Source organism: Oryzias latipes, chromosome 6 (genome assembly GCF_002234675.1).
Source record: "Oryzias latipes chromosome 6, ASM223467v1".
NCBI classification, from domain to species: Eukaryota; Metazoa; Chordata; class Actinopteri; order Beloniformes; family Adrianichthyidae; genus Oryzias; species Oryzias latipes.
Window position 1 is genome coordinate 28,062,054 of NC_019864.2, and position 18,769 is coordinate 28,080,822.

General features: G+C 41.7%; 1 protein-coding gene across 1 annotated transcript; it reads left to right on the forward strand.

The window, feature by feature from the left end:
* Nucleotides 1–476: 476 nt before the first annotated feature.
* LOC101157290 (matrix metalloproteinase-15) lies at nucleotides 477–18,027 on the forward strand. The gene is made up of 10 exons (XM_011476467.3): nucleotides 477–1,249; nucleotides 2,019–2,167; nucleotides 4,597–4,719; nucleotides 4,799–5,115; nucleotides 5,231–5,392; nucleotides 8,254–8,636; nucleotides 9,716–9,854; nucleotides 12,264–12,414; nucleotides 12,497–12,612; nucleotides 15,848–18,027. The coding sequence occupies exons 1-10, from the start codon at nucleotides 1,142–1,144 to the stop codon at nucleotides 16,294–16,296; spliced, it is 2,097 nt and encodes a 698-aa protein (XP_011474769.1). The 5' UTR covers nucleotides 477–1,141; the 3' UTR covers nucleotides 16,297–18,027.
* The last annotated feature ends 742 nt before the right edge of the window (nucleotides 18,028–18,769 follow it).

Below are 18,769 nucleotides of genomic sequence, written 5' to 3' on the forward strand. Positions count from 1 at the left end.
CCTTCTCAAAATCCTAATGCAGGCTAACTTTTCTACACTGTTGAACTTTAAAATAACATCTTTAAAATTGATTTCATAATGAAATCCTAAATCAAGTTTGTCTATTTGGCGCAAAACGATTTGGACTCGTTTGAATAGTTTCCTTAATTCTAGATCCTAGCTCTTGAGACAAATGTTGGCTGCGCCGATTCTGAGAAGAGCCAGGGAAGGTGTGGAGCAAAGAAGTTGAAACAAAATATTTTGAATGTCTTAAAATGTTTCCCCTTAATGTGTCCATAAAAGGAGGGAAAATTGATATTTTGGCACACTGGCAAAAGTTAAGCAATACTTGTGTTTTAAAAATATATATTGCATTAAAGTCTCAAAGTAAATAGAAGTTAAGTCCTATTTGCTTTGAGTGTTTGGCAAACAGGTACTTAAAAATGAAATGAATCTGTTTATGGAAGACTATCAATGGAAATGCCTCTGAGGGCACAGATCTACACTGTTGACATTGCCCTCTCATGGTGACGTTTCATTTTTAAAGCGCGTGTGATTTCACACTAAAACCATTAGATGGCGATATACCCCGCTCCTCCAGTGTTGGTCAGTTTCAGAGGAGGAGGAGGTGGCCTTCCTCCTCGAAGATCCCCAAACAATCTGGTGTCTTTGTGTTGCGCATAGTCGCGCTCCTCTTTGTTTTTTTTCAAAATAAGGGGAGACTTTCATGAGAACTCTTTAAGATCTTTTTTTTTTTTTTTTGAGCTTCAGGCAGTGACTTCATTGGCTGCTTAACTACTCGTGGACTCGCTTCTGCTCCCGGACTCTTCTAAAGGGAGCCTCTTAGCTGGATTTGGATCATATTATCTACCTTTGTGGACTGGATGAGCCATGAGGCTGCTGCTGCCTCCTGCCTGCCTGCGCGCAACAGTGGAATTTTAGGATGACGAGTTCTCTGCAAAAGTCACTTTACTTTAGTGCACAAACGCAGTCATATTTAACTCTCCAGAAATGAGCGCGCGTCCCCAAAGTTTGTGAACACATGTGAGAGGAGCGCATTAGACAACATCTGAGGTATTGGAGGAAGGTTTTGGTTTCTGGATCACACTGATCTCCATCCCCTCTGTGCGTCATTGCGCCCATCAGACTCTTGAGGAGAAGGATGGCATCCCAACAGCTGTGGACGCGGATTATCTTCACATCTGTATACTTTTTTGTGATGAGCAACGCAATGCCAGATGTTCCTGGGGAGGAAGGCTTCAGTGCTGAGGTAAGTTTCTTACCCATAAAGTATTCTTATTCATCAATCTTTTTCCTCATGGCCTTCCTTGTCTTCAAACTTTGTTTCAGATTTGTATCATACTTAAAAAGCACTTATAGAGTAGGTTAATTGGAAGAAACATAATTGGGTAATTCAGTGAGTCAAAATGAGACTTTAAACTTAAATGGTGTGTAGCTAAATATTGCTTGGAGACAAAAAAAAAAACCTAACTTTTTGAGCAAACTGGGACTTCTAAGCCTTTGTGCTATACAATCTAATCAACAAATATCAATGTAACTTCAACTTTTGCCATGTGATCATGCAGCTTTGAGATGTTGGTCAAAAGAAGACAGAAAACGTGTCGTGTAAACAGCCTCTGGTGCTTTGTTTGGAAACTCTGCTGTTTGAAGGGTTGACTCTTTCTCCCTGAGGAGCCATCATCCTGTTGGCCCTCCACCGTGGCGCATTTTCACCATCAGTGAACAAATAAGAGAAAACATTCATCATAAGGAACATTCACAGCTGTGTTTATTGTGTGTGCCACAAACTTGTGTCGTTTAATCATCATCAAAACAATTTAATCTCCATCTCCTCTTGGCACTGAGTGAAAGAATAAAGAAAGGGCAGGAATGTCATAAAGTTAATGCGAGACATCTGGTTTATATCCTCTCTTTCTCTTTTCCCTTAAACTCCTTCAGTTATTAGATACTCTCCTGCTATTGTAGCTCTCTTATTGGTCTCATCTGCCACCCTGAGAGAGTTTCCTTTCTTCATGCAGGCATGGCTCCGTCACTTTGGCTACCTGTCTCAGGTGAGCAGACAGATGTCCACCATGCAGTCGGCTCAGATCCTGTCCAAAGCCATCAGCGACATGCAGCGCTTCTATGGGCTGGAGGTGACTGGGGTGCTGGACACGGCAACCATCAAGTAAGATCCACATTCTCCCAGATGTGCAGAATTATTGGGTGTCTGCTGGTATCAATAAAATCAAATTTTTCTCCCCGCTTCATTACAAAACCTGGGGGATTGGTGGTTTATTTTTCAATGAAACACGTTTTAAAATAGCTGCCTAGTCTTTTAAAATAAATTATATTAGAGCTTAGACTTCATTTCCAAATATCACCCCATAAAAATAGACTTCCCTGAAGTGCTCATACTCCACACAAACAGCAACAGTTTTTAAGAAGTTTCGTTTTTTTTCTTTTCTGTATAGTGGTTGCAATAAGGTTTTTTTTTAAAAACCATTTAGAGTAAATGCACCCAAGTCATTGCTCCATCTGACAGCTGGAGCTGCTGAACATGTGTGCCGCTTCCTGTCATGAGACTGGGAACATGACACGCATGATCTTTAATGAAGAGCAGGTGCTCTCCACTGAAACGCCTGCTTGTACACACTTATATCTTCAGGTCTAAGTTTTATTCAACTCATCATAAAATGGGGAAATGTAAAAAAACAAAAACAAGTCTGAGGTAATGGTAAATCGATACACTTTTTATGTTTTATATTTTTTTAAAAAAGTAAAGAAACAAGACAAGGACAGCTAAAAGCTAGTAGTGATAACTTAAAGCTTTAACCAAGGACAGACCGGACATGTCACACGTGTTCAGGAAAGTAGGTTCTTCAACCCGTGTTTAGCCAATGGTGTTCACACTAGACAAGTAGGGAGGGGCTTCTTCTTCTTCTTTTTCCTTTGTCCGCCACCTACAGTCGGAAGAGGCTTGGTGCGACATGTCGAAGTGGTCGAATCTCGTCGGCTTTTTCTTTCACAGCTCTGTTTCAAAATATGAAAGATTTGGTGTTATAGAATTTCAACCGTTCCAGACTATTTATTTATTCTCCTTGATCACTTTTGTGAATGAAATGGGAAGCCATCCATACATCACTACCAAATCCAAGTCCCTGATTGGCCAAAGTTTGACCTGTTTTGACATGCATTTAATGGCAGCGTGTTTTGCACATAGAGCCCAAAAACGGTCTCAAAAATGTGTGTAGCTACGGACGAATGCGAGATTTTTGTCACCTGTAAGCCCGAGGCATGCATTTACGTGTGTTTACATAGACTTTTCATTAGAAGTGGCCGCTTGAACGCGCGTTTTCAAGGGCGTTGTGAACGTAGCTTTAGTCACAACTGCCGTTATGGGTGGAAATGGGCTGTGTGCAGGTAAAAAATAGTCAAACCTGTTTGGGGCACACAGGTGACTTACATGAAATATCAAAGTCGCAGACTGCTCAGTGAACCCATAGAGCAAAAATGTTTATGCACAGTTTCCCACGGGCATGCTGCGGGCAACAGGTCGTAGTGAACGGCTATAAAACACCCAAGGGTAAGGAAAGGTGAAGTAGGTGGTACAGAGGCGTTTTGTACATATTTTTCAATTTTCTCAAACCTTTGGGACTGTGATAAGAGCCCGCTGTTCATGTGATACGTGCACGCTCCTCGCATGTGTAGGCATCCTACAGGCACTGTGCGAATCACCTGCACAGGGTGTTTGCGTGCGCTCAGTAAGAAGTCAGTGCTCGCACCTCACTAATTACTAGAGCATGGTGTTTTATTATCCTTACGAATCCTTCAAAATACACTTACCACACGCACAGAAATGGTACGTTCCATTTTCATGATGTCCCTCGAGTCTTAAGGTGGCCTTATGATCCTTGACTTGAGATGCGGTCGTTCCTCCCTACGACTCTCCACGGGCCCAGACAACCCAAAAACCTGCAGCACCTGACTGTGACTATAAGGCTGAAGCCTGTCACTCAGTTGTCATCTATGCAGTTAAAGACAGCCTGCATAGAAAGACGTGGAGCGAAGTGCCCAGCAGGTCTGGAGTTTGCATGAATTATAGAACATTATATTACAAAGTGGTGAAGCATTTAAGGTTTGATAGTTCACACCCTCATTTCTCCACCTCATCAAGAAGGTACAGGTTCAAATCCCAGCTGTGATGTTTGCATGTTCTCCTCGTGCATGTGTGGGTGTGCATTGGTCGTCATTCCAACTGAGACTTGGTTCTCAACTGTCTCACATGTTTAAATAAAGGTTAATGCATCGTCTTTTGTTAACAGTGAATTTTGTAAAGTTCTGTCAAAGGCTGTAGGAAAGGACGAAGAGCTGACTTTACTCTCCAGTCTCTGCATGTGGTGCACCTGCTTAACATGCTGAACTGCATAGTGCTTAGAAAAAACAGCAAATAGAACATTCAGGTGTTTTTTGTGATGTGTATCTGTCGTCTTATAGCGGCAGCTTTGATGCAGACGAGATTCTCTGATTGGACACAGAACTGCTCCGTCCACAGAGATCGGCCGTCCACCCACAAAGCCTTCACAGATCTCTGTGTTTTTGTGTTTGGACGTGCAGAGCAATGCGGCAGCCTCGCTGCGGCCTCCCCGACATAGAACCTGAGGAGCCTGAGGACAGAGCCAGGAAGAAACGCTACGCTCTCACGGGGCAGCAGTGGGACAAAGATCACATCACCTACAGGTTTCCAAAAGCAACTGACGGGAAATGAAACGGCTCTCTTCCTACATTCCTCTAACCAGAGGTCTTTTCTGGTTTTCAGCATCATGAACCAGAACATTCCCTCCTCGCTGGGAGAGGAGAGGACCTCCGGCGCGATCCGCCGGGCCTTCGACATCTGGAGACGGGTCACGCCTCTTACCTTTCAGGAGCTCCCAGCTGTGAATAACATCAACAGCAGCCAGGCGGAGCTCAGCGACATCCTGTTGTTGTTTGCCTCTGGTTTCCATGGTGATATGTCATTGTTTGATGGTGAGGGCGGGTCACTGGCCCATGCGTACTATCCAGGACCAGGGATAGGAGGGGACACACATTTCGACTCAGACGAGCCGTGGACACTGGACAGTGAGAACCCAGAGGGTCAGGAGCATCTCGGATTTTTTCTGTTTTAGCTTTTCCCCCCAAACATTTGAAAACCCCGTCACCAGATGTTCAAACCTTTGACTGACATGAATGCTTCTCATTTCTGCTGCAGGAATAGACCTCTTCCTGGTCGCAGTTCACGAGCTCGGTCATGCTTTGGGTCTACAACACTCTGAAAACCCCAACGCCATGATGGCTCCTTTTTACCAGTGGATTCACCCACAAAACTTCACACTGCACGAGGATGACATCAAAGGAATACAGTACATATACGGTAAGAGGCTCGCCACTCACACAGTTTACACAGCAATACTGGAGTTATCCAGACATTTGGTTTGAGTCACATGTCAGCTAAGACGAGGAAAACAAAGACAGATCAAGTAATTTACAGGTGGATGGATCAGAACGGAGCGAAGGCCGCCCAGAGTAGTTTCTACGTCACAAACCCGCTCTTTTACAACCAACATTGTTTTGTCTGCTCCTGATTTACAACAATTTGAGCAAAGATATACTCAGAAATGCAATTTTACGCCTAGTTTTTTTCTAAAATAAATGTCCTCCAGCGTTAGAAAAATGCCACAAATGTTAAAAATATCAAAAAAACAAAAATGGAAAATATAGAAATTTGTTTTTTTTGTTTTAGTTATATATGAGAGAACTAGATCGCTTTCCGTTTGCATTTTTGCCTGTTTGGTGCTTTAAAAATGTGTATTTTTCATGTTATCATACATATGTATAGAAGAAATGTTTGTCCTTTTTCTAAACCGACACCCATTAGCTTTTTCTGTGGCAGCAGCCAACAAATCAGAAAAGTAAACATGGAGAGCTCATTTTTGTAGTTTTTCTTCATGCTAAAGCAAGTTTTTCTATAAAAACTCTATTCAGATTAGAGGACAGCATGTCAGCTATAATGAAGGGTTAAATCACGCTGGAACGTCACATTTTGATCTTATCAGAAGATGGTAAAAAAGGCTTCACAAAAAGCATTGTGCACAGAGTTGTGGACCTCACTGGGAGTAGTGTGTCCAGCATTCCGCCGTCATGCACTCATCTTTCTCTGGCTGAATGGAAGGCATTATTAAGTCACACTCTGCATGTTTTTGTGCACAAGTGTCTGTAATGTGTGCGTTTCTTTTAACCTAAGGCGGGGGGTTTTCCATAAGGGGTCGTGTGCATTTTTCCAGGCTTGTCTACCCTCAAATTTAGGGTCGCAAAACAGAAAAAAAAAATTCATCCAGTACAACAATCTTGTGTATGATTATAGGTCCTTTCGGCCTCGTCTTTCCACACTCACACAGATGTGGCTCATTGATATGCCTACACTTGTAGCAGCAGAGTAAAACACGGCTTTGACGGTGTAGATCTTGTAATCTCTCTGCTGTAAACACTGACGAAAATATTTTGCTTGAAATTATACAGTTGCCTCTTTTATTAAACAGATCTGAAGCAGTGCATTGAAGGAACTGACCTCTGAGACTGCAAGCCTTTCAGATAAATATTTGGGTTTTTCTTTTTATCTGACTTTTTTCACTGTAGCTTTTATAGACGAAGCCACGACTTGACCTTTATTTTTCTTTGACAGTTTCTGATCCGTTCATTTGAATTAGTTTTTGTTTTTTTTCCAGTCCTGATCTGTCTGCGGACTGATTGCTCATAATTACTGAGCACAGTGTGAGCCAGAGGGTAAAATGGAGTGTGTTGATGCTACACTGAGTAATTTTTTCATGCCTCCGTTATTCTGCTGTGACAGCTCCAACCGTCCAGGATGATCTGCTCCGTCCTGTCAGACCATTCCACTTTAAAACCTCTTGGATTTGGTTTTTAGTCTGTAATACATTCTGATTTAATCTTATAAATTATTCTCATTCCAGAGACATTTTTATTATCTTTATTTACATTGACCTACTCCTTTTTTTACTTTTTGTTTTGTAATTTCTGTTTTTTATATATTTTTGTTACTGTTATACAATTTGGTGCTACAAAGTCTTAAAAAAATAACGTTTGTTGGATGTATTAACCGACCAAACCTCCACGTTTGAAGGATTTCTCTTTTTGGTTTCAAAACAGCCTTTTAATTTTTGCCTTACAAATAAGTAAAAAGAAAAAAAAATCCAATTCAAAGAGAAAAACCTTTATTAGAACAACAGAACCAAACGGTGGACAGAAAAACTGACTTAGACTGTAGGAAACATGAAGTATATATTCAATTTTCTGCACATCCTAAGTGGAAATCTTGCCAGGAGGGTCACAATGAAGTCGCAAATGTCATGCACTCTCATTACTATCACACCAACCGCTCTAGATTTACACGTTTGTTTATGTATGTGTAAAGTACGACTCCAACGATGCAGCTCACATTCGTCTCTGGAGTAAAAAAGTATTGATGTGTTTGATGACAGTTTTGACTCCCGCTTTAGACAAAGGGGTTTTAAAAATAGACGGCTGTACGTTGCTTCCTTTGGATGGAGACACTGTCATTCGTGTCCTCTGAGTGGCTGAACCGACAACCTTTTGTTGCATCAAAAATATCCAGACCTCTATGGAACTTTTTAACGACCCTGAATCTGTTTATAAAAAGACCCTATTGTGTGTGTGTGTGTGTGTGTGTAGTTAAACCAAAGCAGTGCATCAGACACAGCAAATCACCAAAATAAAAGCCTTTTTGATTTAAAAAGGATAGGAAAAACATTCGAAGATGACAGCAATTAAAAAAAAAAGGATTTTCTGCTCTTTGATAGCTGAGTTTTGGCCTAAATCTACTCCTTAAAAATATTTCTGCCCTCAGGGAAATACAATCCATCAGCTGTCCACGCTCATTATGTAAGTGCCGGCATCTGTGTGTTTTTTTGATCTCTAAGCAACCAGCAGATTTTTCCAGAGAGCTGCAGTGACGATGTGTCGATTACGCTTTTGGTCGCTGCACAGAATGGAACGGCGCACTCAGAGATTCAGTTCTCCAGATGGGATCCAGTTGTCGGCTATAAAAAGTGACCCTAGTTCACATAGTTCTGTCTGCCAGATGGTTGGTTTCCAAATGTCCAAATGTATTTATCATCTAAAAGATAACCGCTTCCTGCCCTTGGATAGAAGTATAATATAAATGTTGTGTAATCTCAACCTTTTTCTTGTTTTTAGGTCCTCCTCTTATCACAGATGCCCCGCCCATTTCTCCAGACACTGACGACGGTCCCATCGATGACTTCACCCCTTCACCGGCCCTTCCGCCTAAATTTCAACCCACTTCCCCCTCCCACTCCACCTCACCTCCTGAGAAGACCACCGAGGGCAACCTGGACCCCCCTGCCCAACCTAAGCCGAGCCCCACCTTAACTCCCACCTTGCCAACGCCCAACCCCACCGACTTCCAACCCAAGCCGGAACCTGTCACCCCACCCATAAGAAAAGAGACCTCGCCTCCACCCAGGCATCCGAAGCGGCCAGACAACCAACCCCCCGACATCTGTGATGGGAACTTTGACACGGTCACCGTGCTGAGGGGGGAGATGTTCGTTTTTAAGGTGAGCTTCAAAAACCTAACCCTTGTCTCGATTGGTAAAGATCTTCAAGAAAAGTCAATGAGGGGGGCTTCAGGGATGCCACAAACCCAAGTTAACAAGATCCTGCTCTATTAACAAATTACAAAAAGGTTATTAGAATTTAAGGTTGTCGTTTTGTAAAGCACAACTTAGACATCGAACCGGCACAAAACTGTGACTCAAAAATTGAGGTTTGAACCGAATCATGGGAAAAGTGAATCATCTCATAGTGTGTTTATAGCAGTTAAAAACAATCTGTCGGCTCATCTGCTTTCTTGGAGATCACATGGACCAGAAACCAGGTCTGTTCACCAGGTCAGAGGATCAAAGAGACCAGTTTAATCCTCATTTAGATTATTTAAACAGTTATGTGTATACATTTAGGGCTATGAAAAGTAGTAGCACACGTCTACACGTCTTTGCCATTGACGTTACTTTATATAAGAACTGCACAGAGTAGAAAATGGTTTGCTTCCAGTTCCAGTAAAGGGAAGTCCTTTCTGTCACCATTTTTTTCACCGATACTGACGTCGCCATGTTGGTGCCAGCAGTTTTTGGTCCGAGTCGGTGTTACTATGGCAACTGCTTTGGCCAATCAGGAGTGAGCCTGTTGGAAGGCCACACCCGTACCACTTGAAAGCGAGCTACGCATATTCTGTCAATCAAACGTTTTAACCCTGGGACATGGGGACCAGCAGGCTCCACCTACTTTTATTGATTGGTCAGTTTATAAGTTAAAAACTTGCACCACAACACAATATCATAAAAAAATATGAATTAGCAAGAAAGTGTTAAAAAAAAGCAGACAAGAAAATGTATTCTGAGAAATAGAATGAGTAATAGCTGTTTGGTACTTCCTGTTTGCATTGCCACGGGGGAGGAGTCAGTCCAACCGTGTCTCCTCTTTGACTTCTATTGCATTGATGTTTTTCAGTTTATTAAACATTACATGTCATTTTATGGATTACCCTTCACTTTAAAGTAACGTGGAGTCATAAAAAAAGTTTTTGCTGAATGATTCTTCTAAAATGTTCATGCTGTTCTTGTGTTTGCTCGTGTAGGGACGCTGGTTCTGGCGAGTGCGGAGGAAACGGGTACTGGATAACTATCCCATGCCAATATCTGTCTTCTGGATTGGTCTCCCCAGCGACATCGATGCAGCCTACGAACGCCGTGATGGCAAATTTGTCTTCTTTAAAGGTCAGACGTTTAGCTATGATCGAGAGAAACCCTGTCAGCAGCTGAAAGAGCTCCTATCAACTGACCACACCACAAAACCCCAAAACCTTTTCTTTATAGTGTTCTAGTTGTTTACAGTGTTTTTAACTTTTTACATGTTCAGCCTCTCGTTAAAAGCCCAGGATTGTTTCCTGTGGATCAGTTTGAGAGTGGGACCCATGAAGAGAAACCAGGAGGGAAGCATGCCTGCTTTGATTCGAGTTGCTCAAAGTGAAAGAAAACATTGCACGCTCAGCATTATTTTTTTTCCACCGCACAGCTTGATTTATGTGGAAATAGTATCCATGCAACACCAACTCAACTCTGTATGTCTGACCCTTATGAAAAAGAAAGCGCTCCTCAGCTGAAGGATTCAACCTGCAAACATGTGAACAATCTGGCTGCAGATCTTGTGTTTGTGTGTCGTTGCATGGCCATGGTTTTTGTGCGTTAATGAATGTTTATGAGCGCGCTGGGTGTTTTTGAAGGAGGCCCGTGCAGCGTTGCAGCTGTTGTTGGACCAGCGCACTTGAACTGAGTCCAAGAAAGCCTCATGAGAGCAGTGGATTGCATCAGCCTGCTGCCCTGCTCTAGATTTTAACAGCTGTGGTCCTTTCACTTCCCAGCAGGACCCTGCGGTGACGTCTCAGCAGGCTTTTTCATGCTTTCTGGAGGCGATAAGCTGCAGATTTACATGTTAAACCAAAAAAAAAGTTCTCTGCTAAAACAATTTCTGCTCTAAATAGATTTTTGGAGATATTTTTAATGAGCTGTGTGCAGCATAACCTTCTCTTTGAGTGGGTCCCAGGCAGATCTTTTACAGTACTTTCTTTGAAAGTGCATTAATGAAGACATATTTGCATAGTATGGCAGTCTAAACGGCGCCTCAGTTCTTCATAGCTGTTACTTGTGGGATTTGGGCCCACAGTTCTGTGAGGTGGTCGGTCCAGTCTGGCCTCTGCCATTGTAGTAAACTCTGTCTACACATTTTTGGAACTAAGGGAGCCTGTGTAGGTCATTTGTTTAGCATTTGCAGAAGTTTCTAGCTGCTGTACAGACGGTTTATGTTCAGAGCCGTCTGTTTATCTGTTTGTTCGTCTTCTGCTCAAACATTAAATGTGCGTTTGTGAAACTCAGAACTTAGGGAGATTTGCAATAATCCTCCCTCAGTGTTCTTTAAGTTTACTTTTCATATACTATCTTTATTTAGTAAACCTAAAAATTTGTCAAAAAAAATATTCAGTTAGCATACTTCTTACACTACATGGTCTTTATTGTAGTATAGTTGTTGTACTTATACTCAAATGTACTTAATAAATTCAACCTCAAGTGTACTATTTTCTGCTTAAGGCTAGATGACTTCCAGAGCTCCGGAACTGAAAATGTTGCTTCTTTATGCTTTAAAACCACATTTTAAATTTTGTTTAAGTTTGGCTAAGTGGTTAATACATCTTCCTAAAATGTAATTTGGCTACAGCAGATACTTACTTGTGCTTTTTTTTTCACTTTCACTCTTTTACTCCAAATACAGAAACGCTGCAGAGCCAAAGGTCAGACTGCGAACTTGCCAAGTTGGTCTCGCTCAGAGGCGACCCGCTCGCATAACGACCGGCTTTGGCTTTTTTTCTGATCAAAATGTTTTTTCTTTGTGTTATTTTTTTCTGTATGTTAGAGAGTCTTATTGGTCCAGCGTTAACCAAATTTTCACAAAAATCAAAGTGGAATTGGTATATATATATATATATATTGTTTTCTTTATAAACAGAGGATTTAGAAACCCACTCCTAATGAGAAATCATCAAATATTTCAGTTTTCTTAGATAAAGATATGCTGCCTGAGAGCTTCTGGATGACAACATTTAAAATGAGCCTTTTGAAGAATCTGAGGATCTATTGAGGGTTTAAATTTGCTTTGCAGTAGCCTAAAAAATCTAAAAGAAAAGTTGTTTAAGAATCCCTAGAGAACTATATCAGTACAAAAAAAGCTAACTTCACTTTAAATTATACACTTTTGTGAAGTCTGTGTTTCTTTTTGCCAACTATTTTGTGCAAATTTATTAGCAGAGGTGTCAGCGTACACGTGTCAGGGAAAGCAGTTCAGGGCGTCCCGCCGCAGCACAGTCTGGCAAAAGAAGTGGAAAGTGTTTGGAAATGTCCAAATGCTGGGATAGAGAACACATTTCACAGAAGAAAGTGCTGGAAATCTTTGCTAAGGGTATCTTTCAGTTTTATGTTTTCATTACTTTTCTTTCTTGGAAAGTTCAGTCAAATCATTTTTCTATGCCGTTATTTATGATTGATCCCGTCTTGTGCTTTTGATGGAATCTAGCCTTATTTTGCCCCTTTATTTACGGCTTCATTCCGTCTTTTGTTTTGTTTTTCTGTCTGAAGATGATCAATATTGGGTGTTCAGAGAGGCGGACGTGCTTCCAGGGTACCCACAGCCTCTGTATGAATACGGGCGAGGACTTCCCATGCACAAAATCGACACAGCCCTCTGGTGGGAGCCCAGTGGAAACACCTATTTCTTTACAGGAGACAGGTACGGTTCCGAACATCCGAATCCATCAATGAATACAAGCTTCGTTGGCTGTGAAGATGTTTAATGCATCTTCTGTCTTTAGATATTGGTGTTTCAGCGAGGACACCCGGACGACGGACAGAGAGTCTCCCAAGCCGATCAGCACCTGGGGCAGGATCCCTCACTCCCCCAAAGGAGCCTTCCTCAGTGAGGATGGTGGTAAGAGCGTTTTTTTAATGTGGGCTTTAGCTATTCGGATGCAGGGTAAGGCCCATAAGAAGAACCAGCAGGAAGCGATACAGATGGAGGAGAATACGAGTTTTAAAAAATAAAAGAGAGAGAAGAAAGGTGAAATGGTTCACAGAGATGAAGCCTTGGAGATGGGTTAGACTGAGGCAAACGGAGCAGAGAGAGGGCAACGGGAGGAGAAAGAGCTGAAAGGAATGAGAGCTCTGGGGGGGATTCCAGAAAGCAGGTTATGTGAGTTACCACGGTAAGTTTGATGCTAAGGAAGCGGATAACCTCAGCTTTTGGTTTCAGGGTATGTCAAGTTGCCATAGCAACTCATGCTCTGAACATAACCTGGTCTGGAGCAGGTTTAGTTGAAGGTTAGTTTGTTTTCAGAGAGGTGAAGCAGCATGGCATGTCCATTTGAAGATGATTTAGTGGATGAAGAAGCTCAGATAATACTTTTCCCACCGTGAGAGGGTGATAAGACCACATATGGATGTTGGAAAGATAAACTTTTTTACATTGATCTAACTTCATTATTTGCTTCAGTTAAAATAAATCCTTTTTTTTAGTTAAGTCAGCTTAAATATAACATGTAGTTATCAGACATTTATTTTACTTTCATTCAAATAATTCAAATTAATTAGGTGTAACTTTGGTGCTGCTGTTAGATCGGCAGCACAAGGAATTGTGGGATACCATTCCCTTTGCCTGTCTGGACGGATTTTAGTTTAAGTGTGGGTTTTTGACCAAATGTGTTTTTCCGAGTTATTTTACCCTGTTATGTTTAATTATTTCTGCACCATGAGTGGGGTGGGGTGGGGGTGGGGGGGATGATGAGGTTATTTAGCACCCCAAGTGCCACTTGTTAATCCACACTGTATCATTAAGCTTTATTTTGCAAATCCTCACTATATCATTCATTTTAATGTTATAAAAATGAGAATATCTGCGGCCTCAAACTTAGACATATGCATTTGAATTGGAGTAATATGACATTTAGTTAGATAAATATGTAAATTTGAGCTGTATAAACACTAATTGAGTTGGATAGACGTAAGAAATTAAGTTGAATACATTTAACTCAATTACTTGTTACCAATTGAAGGAAATCGTTTAAGTTCGATAAATTATATATATACGTCACAATGAAAATGGAAATGAGATAGAAACTCGTGCGTTTACTTTGTCGTTCTTTTTCTCCAAGCAGAAACTCTTTCTTTTGCTGATGATGCAGCTGTATTTCTTTTTTGATGGACGTATAATCTTCATATGCCGCCATTAAAATCTCCGACTCCGTCTCACTGAAGTATAGTGCTCTCTTTTTTTTCTCCACGCGTTTCTTTGGTGACTCGGGAAATCTACGATCCATTGAGAATGTCTTTATGTACTTGACGTGCACGTGCATTAACCCAGGGTTACCAAGTCGAGTGTAATTACGCCAACTCAAATCCAGTCTTTTGGAACCGACACACCCAGAGTAAGCAACTTCAGGTGGATTTCAGCCAGAGTTCAGGGTTAAAGTCAGGGAAGTTCAAACATGCTTCCTGGAATACCCCCCTGGTTTGAGGGTTGGCCCATCCTTCCTTTGGAAATTAGATTTGCAGTAGAGCTTCCTCCAAACGCACTCAGTAACCGTCAGATCGCATCTCCACCCAAACTGCCCTCCTGTCTCTGCGAGCAGCCGGCTTTCAGCCGCAGAGCTGTGTCAGAGCACGTTTACCTCACCAGCGCAAGGGAGGAGCTTTCTGCATCATTTCCCAGTTAGTGCGTGACGGCCATATGCTCTACGGATCCACACAAATTTGTATGACTAATGGGACACGAGAATGTTTCTCATGTTGGAGTCTGCTCTTTGTTTGCATTAGAACAGGATGGAGATAAATTCTCTCCTCGTAGTTTCTTAAACACAAATGAAGACGTTTTTAAGGAAACCCTTTCAGCTTTTATTCTGGGTTTGCTGGGATGTTAGATGGATCTTAAACGTTCAAATGAACAGCATTAAGACTGAGGTTGAAATGTTGACTCCAGATTGTCGGTGAAGCTTGTCATTCATGCAGGTGGCGTACAGTCTTGAGGTTGAGACATAGCAACTGGTCTTCCTTTTGAATGTGCTGCTGCTTGTCTGCATCTCTGAAGTTTTTTTATCATTTGAGAATGAAGTTTAACAACTCTATAGCTGTGCTTTTTAGGGATTTTCTTCCTAAAACTAGAGGAGGACTCTGGAACAGCCTCCCTGGAGCCAAACGGCAGCTCTTATGAGGAAAACAAAGACGTGTTTTAAAACTCAAGTCAAGACGTTTTTATTTAGAAGAGCTTTTTAGCTGACCTTTTTATCCTTTACTTGTGTTTTACGTGAATGCCTGAGAATGTTTTACCTGCTTTAAGCATCGTGTACCGTTTCTTTTATATTCCTCTCTGGTTTTATCTTGTTTTGAGCACTTGGTGAATGGCTCTTTGTGAAATTGCTATATAAATAAAGATTCACTTACTTCTATTTAGAATAAGCAGTGGATGATATCTTCACCAAAAACATTGGTTGTCTATTTTTTTAAAATATCTATATAAATAACCCTCTTGAGCATGCAAATAAATCAACAGTGCATTTAAACCCCACTGATTAAATTTTTTTTTTTTTTACACGTTCTTCTGAAATTTTTCTGATTACCAAGGACATCTGTAAAGAGAATTAGGCTTCAAATTAAATTTCTAAGTATTTCTGTAATCAAATCGTTGCTTATCAGGAGGAATTAAAAAAAAATTGGAAAATAGCTTATTTGTGACGGAGAAAATACGCTGGGCGGGGCCACAAGCTCCCCGCTCCGCTCCTTCCTGATGCATTCACTTACAGACAAATCGATCCACGCTTGTCTTTGTTTTCCTCGTCAGAGCTGCCGCCTGGCTCAAAACTGTACGGCTGGAAAGCTCCAATAAAGCTCGCCGGTAAAGGCTGTGGGTGTGAGGGGCTATAAGGTTAGCAGGAAAGCATGTAAACAGAGAGCTCTCGTTAGTGGGGAAAGGAAGTGGGGCGGGGTTGCTCTAAGGACCACAATTCAGGGGCGAAATTCTTATGATCTACTGGTGCTCTGCAGAAACTATGTCCTAGAAAATGACACAGCTTTTTTAATTTGGGCTTAAAACAGCATAATTATAATTAAAAGACCACCAGGAATAGACGTTTGGACTAAAATGAAAACTATGAAATTGTTTTCTTCTTCTCCAGCGTACACATATTTCTACAAAGGCAGCAGTTACTGGAGGTTTGACAATAAACGATCAGAAGCAGACAAAGGCTATCCCCGCTCCATCCTGAAGGACTTCATGGGGTGTGTGGGGATCCCCGATCCGAAGCCTGACCCCGAGCTGGAGCTGGACCGCGAGGAGAAACCGGTCCGTCCCGCAGATCGAGGCAAAGACGAGCACAAAGAGCCAGAAGACGACAAAAGCAGCAAGTCTGATGATGCAGAGGACGGTGAAGACAAAGAGAAGAACTTGGTCATACCGGTGGCGAACAACGAATCTAAAGTCATGACTCTCATCATGGTGACGGTTCCTCTGGTGCTCATCTTGTGCATCCTAATCCTAATCTTTGCAATCCTCAGGACGCTGCAGAACAAAGAGCCACCCAGGGCTTTGGTGCACTGCAAGCGTTCACTGCAGGACTGGGTTTGATGCCCGCCGTCATCACGTGCTTGGTGTCATCCAATGGCTTGAAAAGTTTTCCTTTTCACTGGGTTATCTGCAGAGCGGATGTTTCCTGCTCATGAAAACAATCAAAGAAGTGAAGCCAGCACCTCTGGAAAAACAAATCTCTCCTTCTGCCCTTGAATGTAGCTTTGCCAGAAGTTTTGCTTTGTGCCTTAAAGAAGTCAAATTATTTTTTTGCACAATAATATATATATAGATATGTGCGTATTTTTACCACTATGAGTTTACAAAAGATCTAATCGTAGACAGAGGAGGTACATTTGATTTGTTTGTAGCATAAATGAAGTCAAAAGAGCACATACTTTACATCCCACAGAAGCACAGAGACATGAGTGCCTCACACCTTCAAACACTAGTGTTAACATAAATTTATCTTTCACATATATTTGATTTAGGTGCCTCTGTCAATCAAAATGTGTTTTTTTTCTTCCAGAAAACACATCGTTTGCACTTTTAATTTGCTTATTTTAATCTTTGTTTTGCTGGGGTTGGGGGGGGTTATGTTAGTGTTTCCGTGAAGCCCCGACCAACGCAGGAATGTTGGACAGCTGCGTGTCCATGATTTTGGGCTATACAAATAAAATTGAATTGAATTGAATTGAATTGAATTGAATTGAATTGACTACCCCTCTCCCCGCCGAGCCTGTATTCGCCCCCGCGTGCACCAGCATCACAAGCTCGGCTCTCGTCTGCGCATACATGTCTGCAAACACACGAGCGTAGGTCTGTGCACAGACACCCCGGCTCCAGCCACCCCTCCTCCCACCACAGTCATGCTAACTGCTCAGACTGCAACATCCCGGTGGGAGCATGTGATGGAAATCCAGCCCCACAGCTCAGAAACACTTTGTTTTGTGCTTCATAAAAGTCTCCTATTGACATTCTGTGAGGAGTAACAACACAAAAACAGTTCCCTTCTTTCAGTCCCTTTCCCTTTCAGCTCACATGGGCTCAAAGCTGATTCTTAGTCGACGAGAGAAGCCAGCAGGCTGCAGAAGAATGGGTCAAGGTCTGGTTTCCATTAAGCCCACATGCTGCTGATTTAGTAGTGGGGAGGAGGGAGAGGAGGGTTTGGGAAAAATACAGCAAAAGTGGGGTTATGGAGTTGGTGGTAAATAAGAGGAATTAGGGGAGGAGGAGGAGACAAGGAAAACGAGTGAAGGAAGGAAGCAGAAAGCAAGGATGGAAGCTATTCGAGAGCCAGGGCAATGCTGGCGTTGCGCCTCATGACCTAGATCATTGGGTCCACTTTCCTGTTTCAGCTCCTCTTTAACTCCTTCCTTCCTCTGCAGCTTTTTGTGCTGTTTTCCTCCTTCCTCGCTTTCTCCTTTCCGCTCTTTGCCGCAGCTTTTCTGAGATAATGAATGCTCATCTGCAGGATGTGTCTGGCTTTTGTTTTATTGTTTTCCCCCGTTGGGCATTCCACTATCTGTCAGTCAGTCTTTGCAAAACCAACATGTTATTATTGTTACTCCATCATCTGAATACTTATCTTCAAACCGTAAGAAACTTTTGTTAAATGTGTGTTTTAGACTTAATGTGCATAGTTTTGTACATTTATTCGGTTCGGGTGTTCCGTAAAAACAGCCGTAGAAGAATATAACAACCTTGATGCATGCAGGGCATGTTCTGTAAAGCCTGTGCACTCTGGTGTAGAGTCCGTTAAAGAATTCACAATAAAAACAATGAAAGGACGCTCGTGTAGTTTTCTTTTGCCACAGTTAAAGTTTCAAACCTCCATCCGCTGACAATTATGTGGTAGGTCTAGTTCAACAGTGGAACCTCAGCCAGGCCACAGGGGGGCAGCAGGGCTCCAATAGTGAATAAACTGCACAAAACGGCCAAGAAAGCAAATGTTTCTGATTTGTCAATAGAAAAAAAAATGCATTTAGGTTCAAAACTGTATCAGTTCTGTTCTCATTTGAAAGTTTGATCTGTACCATTGAAAAAATGTGTCGTAGTCAGACATGTTTGTGGTTTAAATCTCTTTGTTTTATCAATATGGCACTTTTTCAATTCCCCCCCCCCAAATAACCTTTTTATATAATAGTCTATTTTATGCTCTATATTACTCGCATTCCTTCTTTCACATCTTTTTCTCCTCCAAACTATTCCCTCTTAAAATCTGACCAAAAACATTGACACAGAACTGCTGGGTTGGTTATTTTCCCCTCTACTACTGTTTTGTTGTCAATAGTAGTAAATAAATGGCAACCAAATGACAGCGTTTTGAAAGATTCTGCATCCAGCAGATGAAGCAGTGTTTCAGGTGAGTATCAGAGTTTAGATGAGTTTTAGTAAAATGTGTCAGGAGCTGCAAATCCTTCCTCGTTTTAATATTCAAAACAAAACTGCAAACTGTTCAGGTGTCTATAGCAACGGTGTATTATGGGGGATTCAGGTATATAGAGACAAAAATAAAAAGCTGATATTATTC

What these genes read in the sequence shown, in the direction of transcription:
- LOC101157290 (XM_011476467.3), top strand. Translation starts at nt 1,142, where the DNA reads ATGGCATCCCAACAGCTGTGGACGCGGATTATCTTCACATCTGTATAC. An exon ending in AGGAATACAGTACATATACG is followed by an intron (nt 5,393 to 8,253) that starts GTAAGAGGCTCG and finishes TCTTGTTTTTAG; the next exon opens with GTCCTCCTCTTATCACAGAT. An exon ending in CAAATTTGTCTTCTTTAAAG is followed by an intron (nt 9,855 to 12,263) that starts GTCAGACGTTTA and finishes TTCTGTCTGAAG; the next exon opens with ATGATCAATATTGGGTGTTC.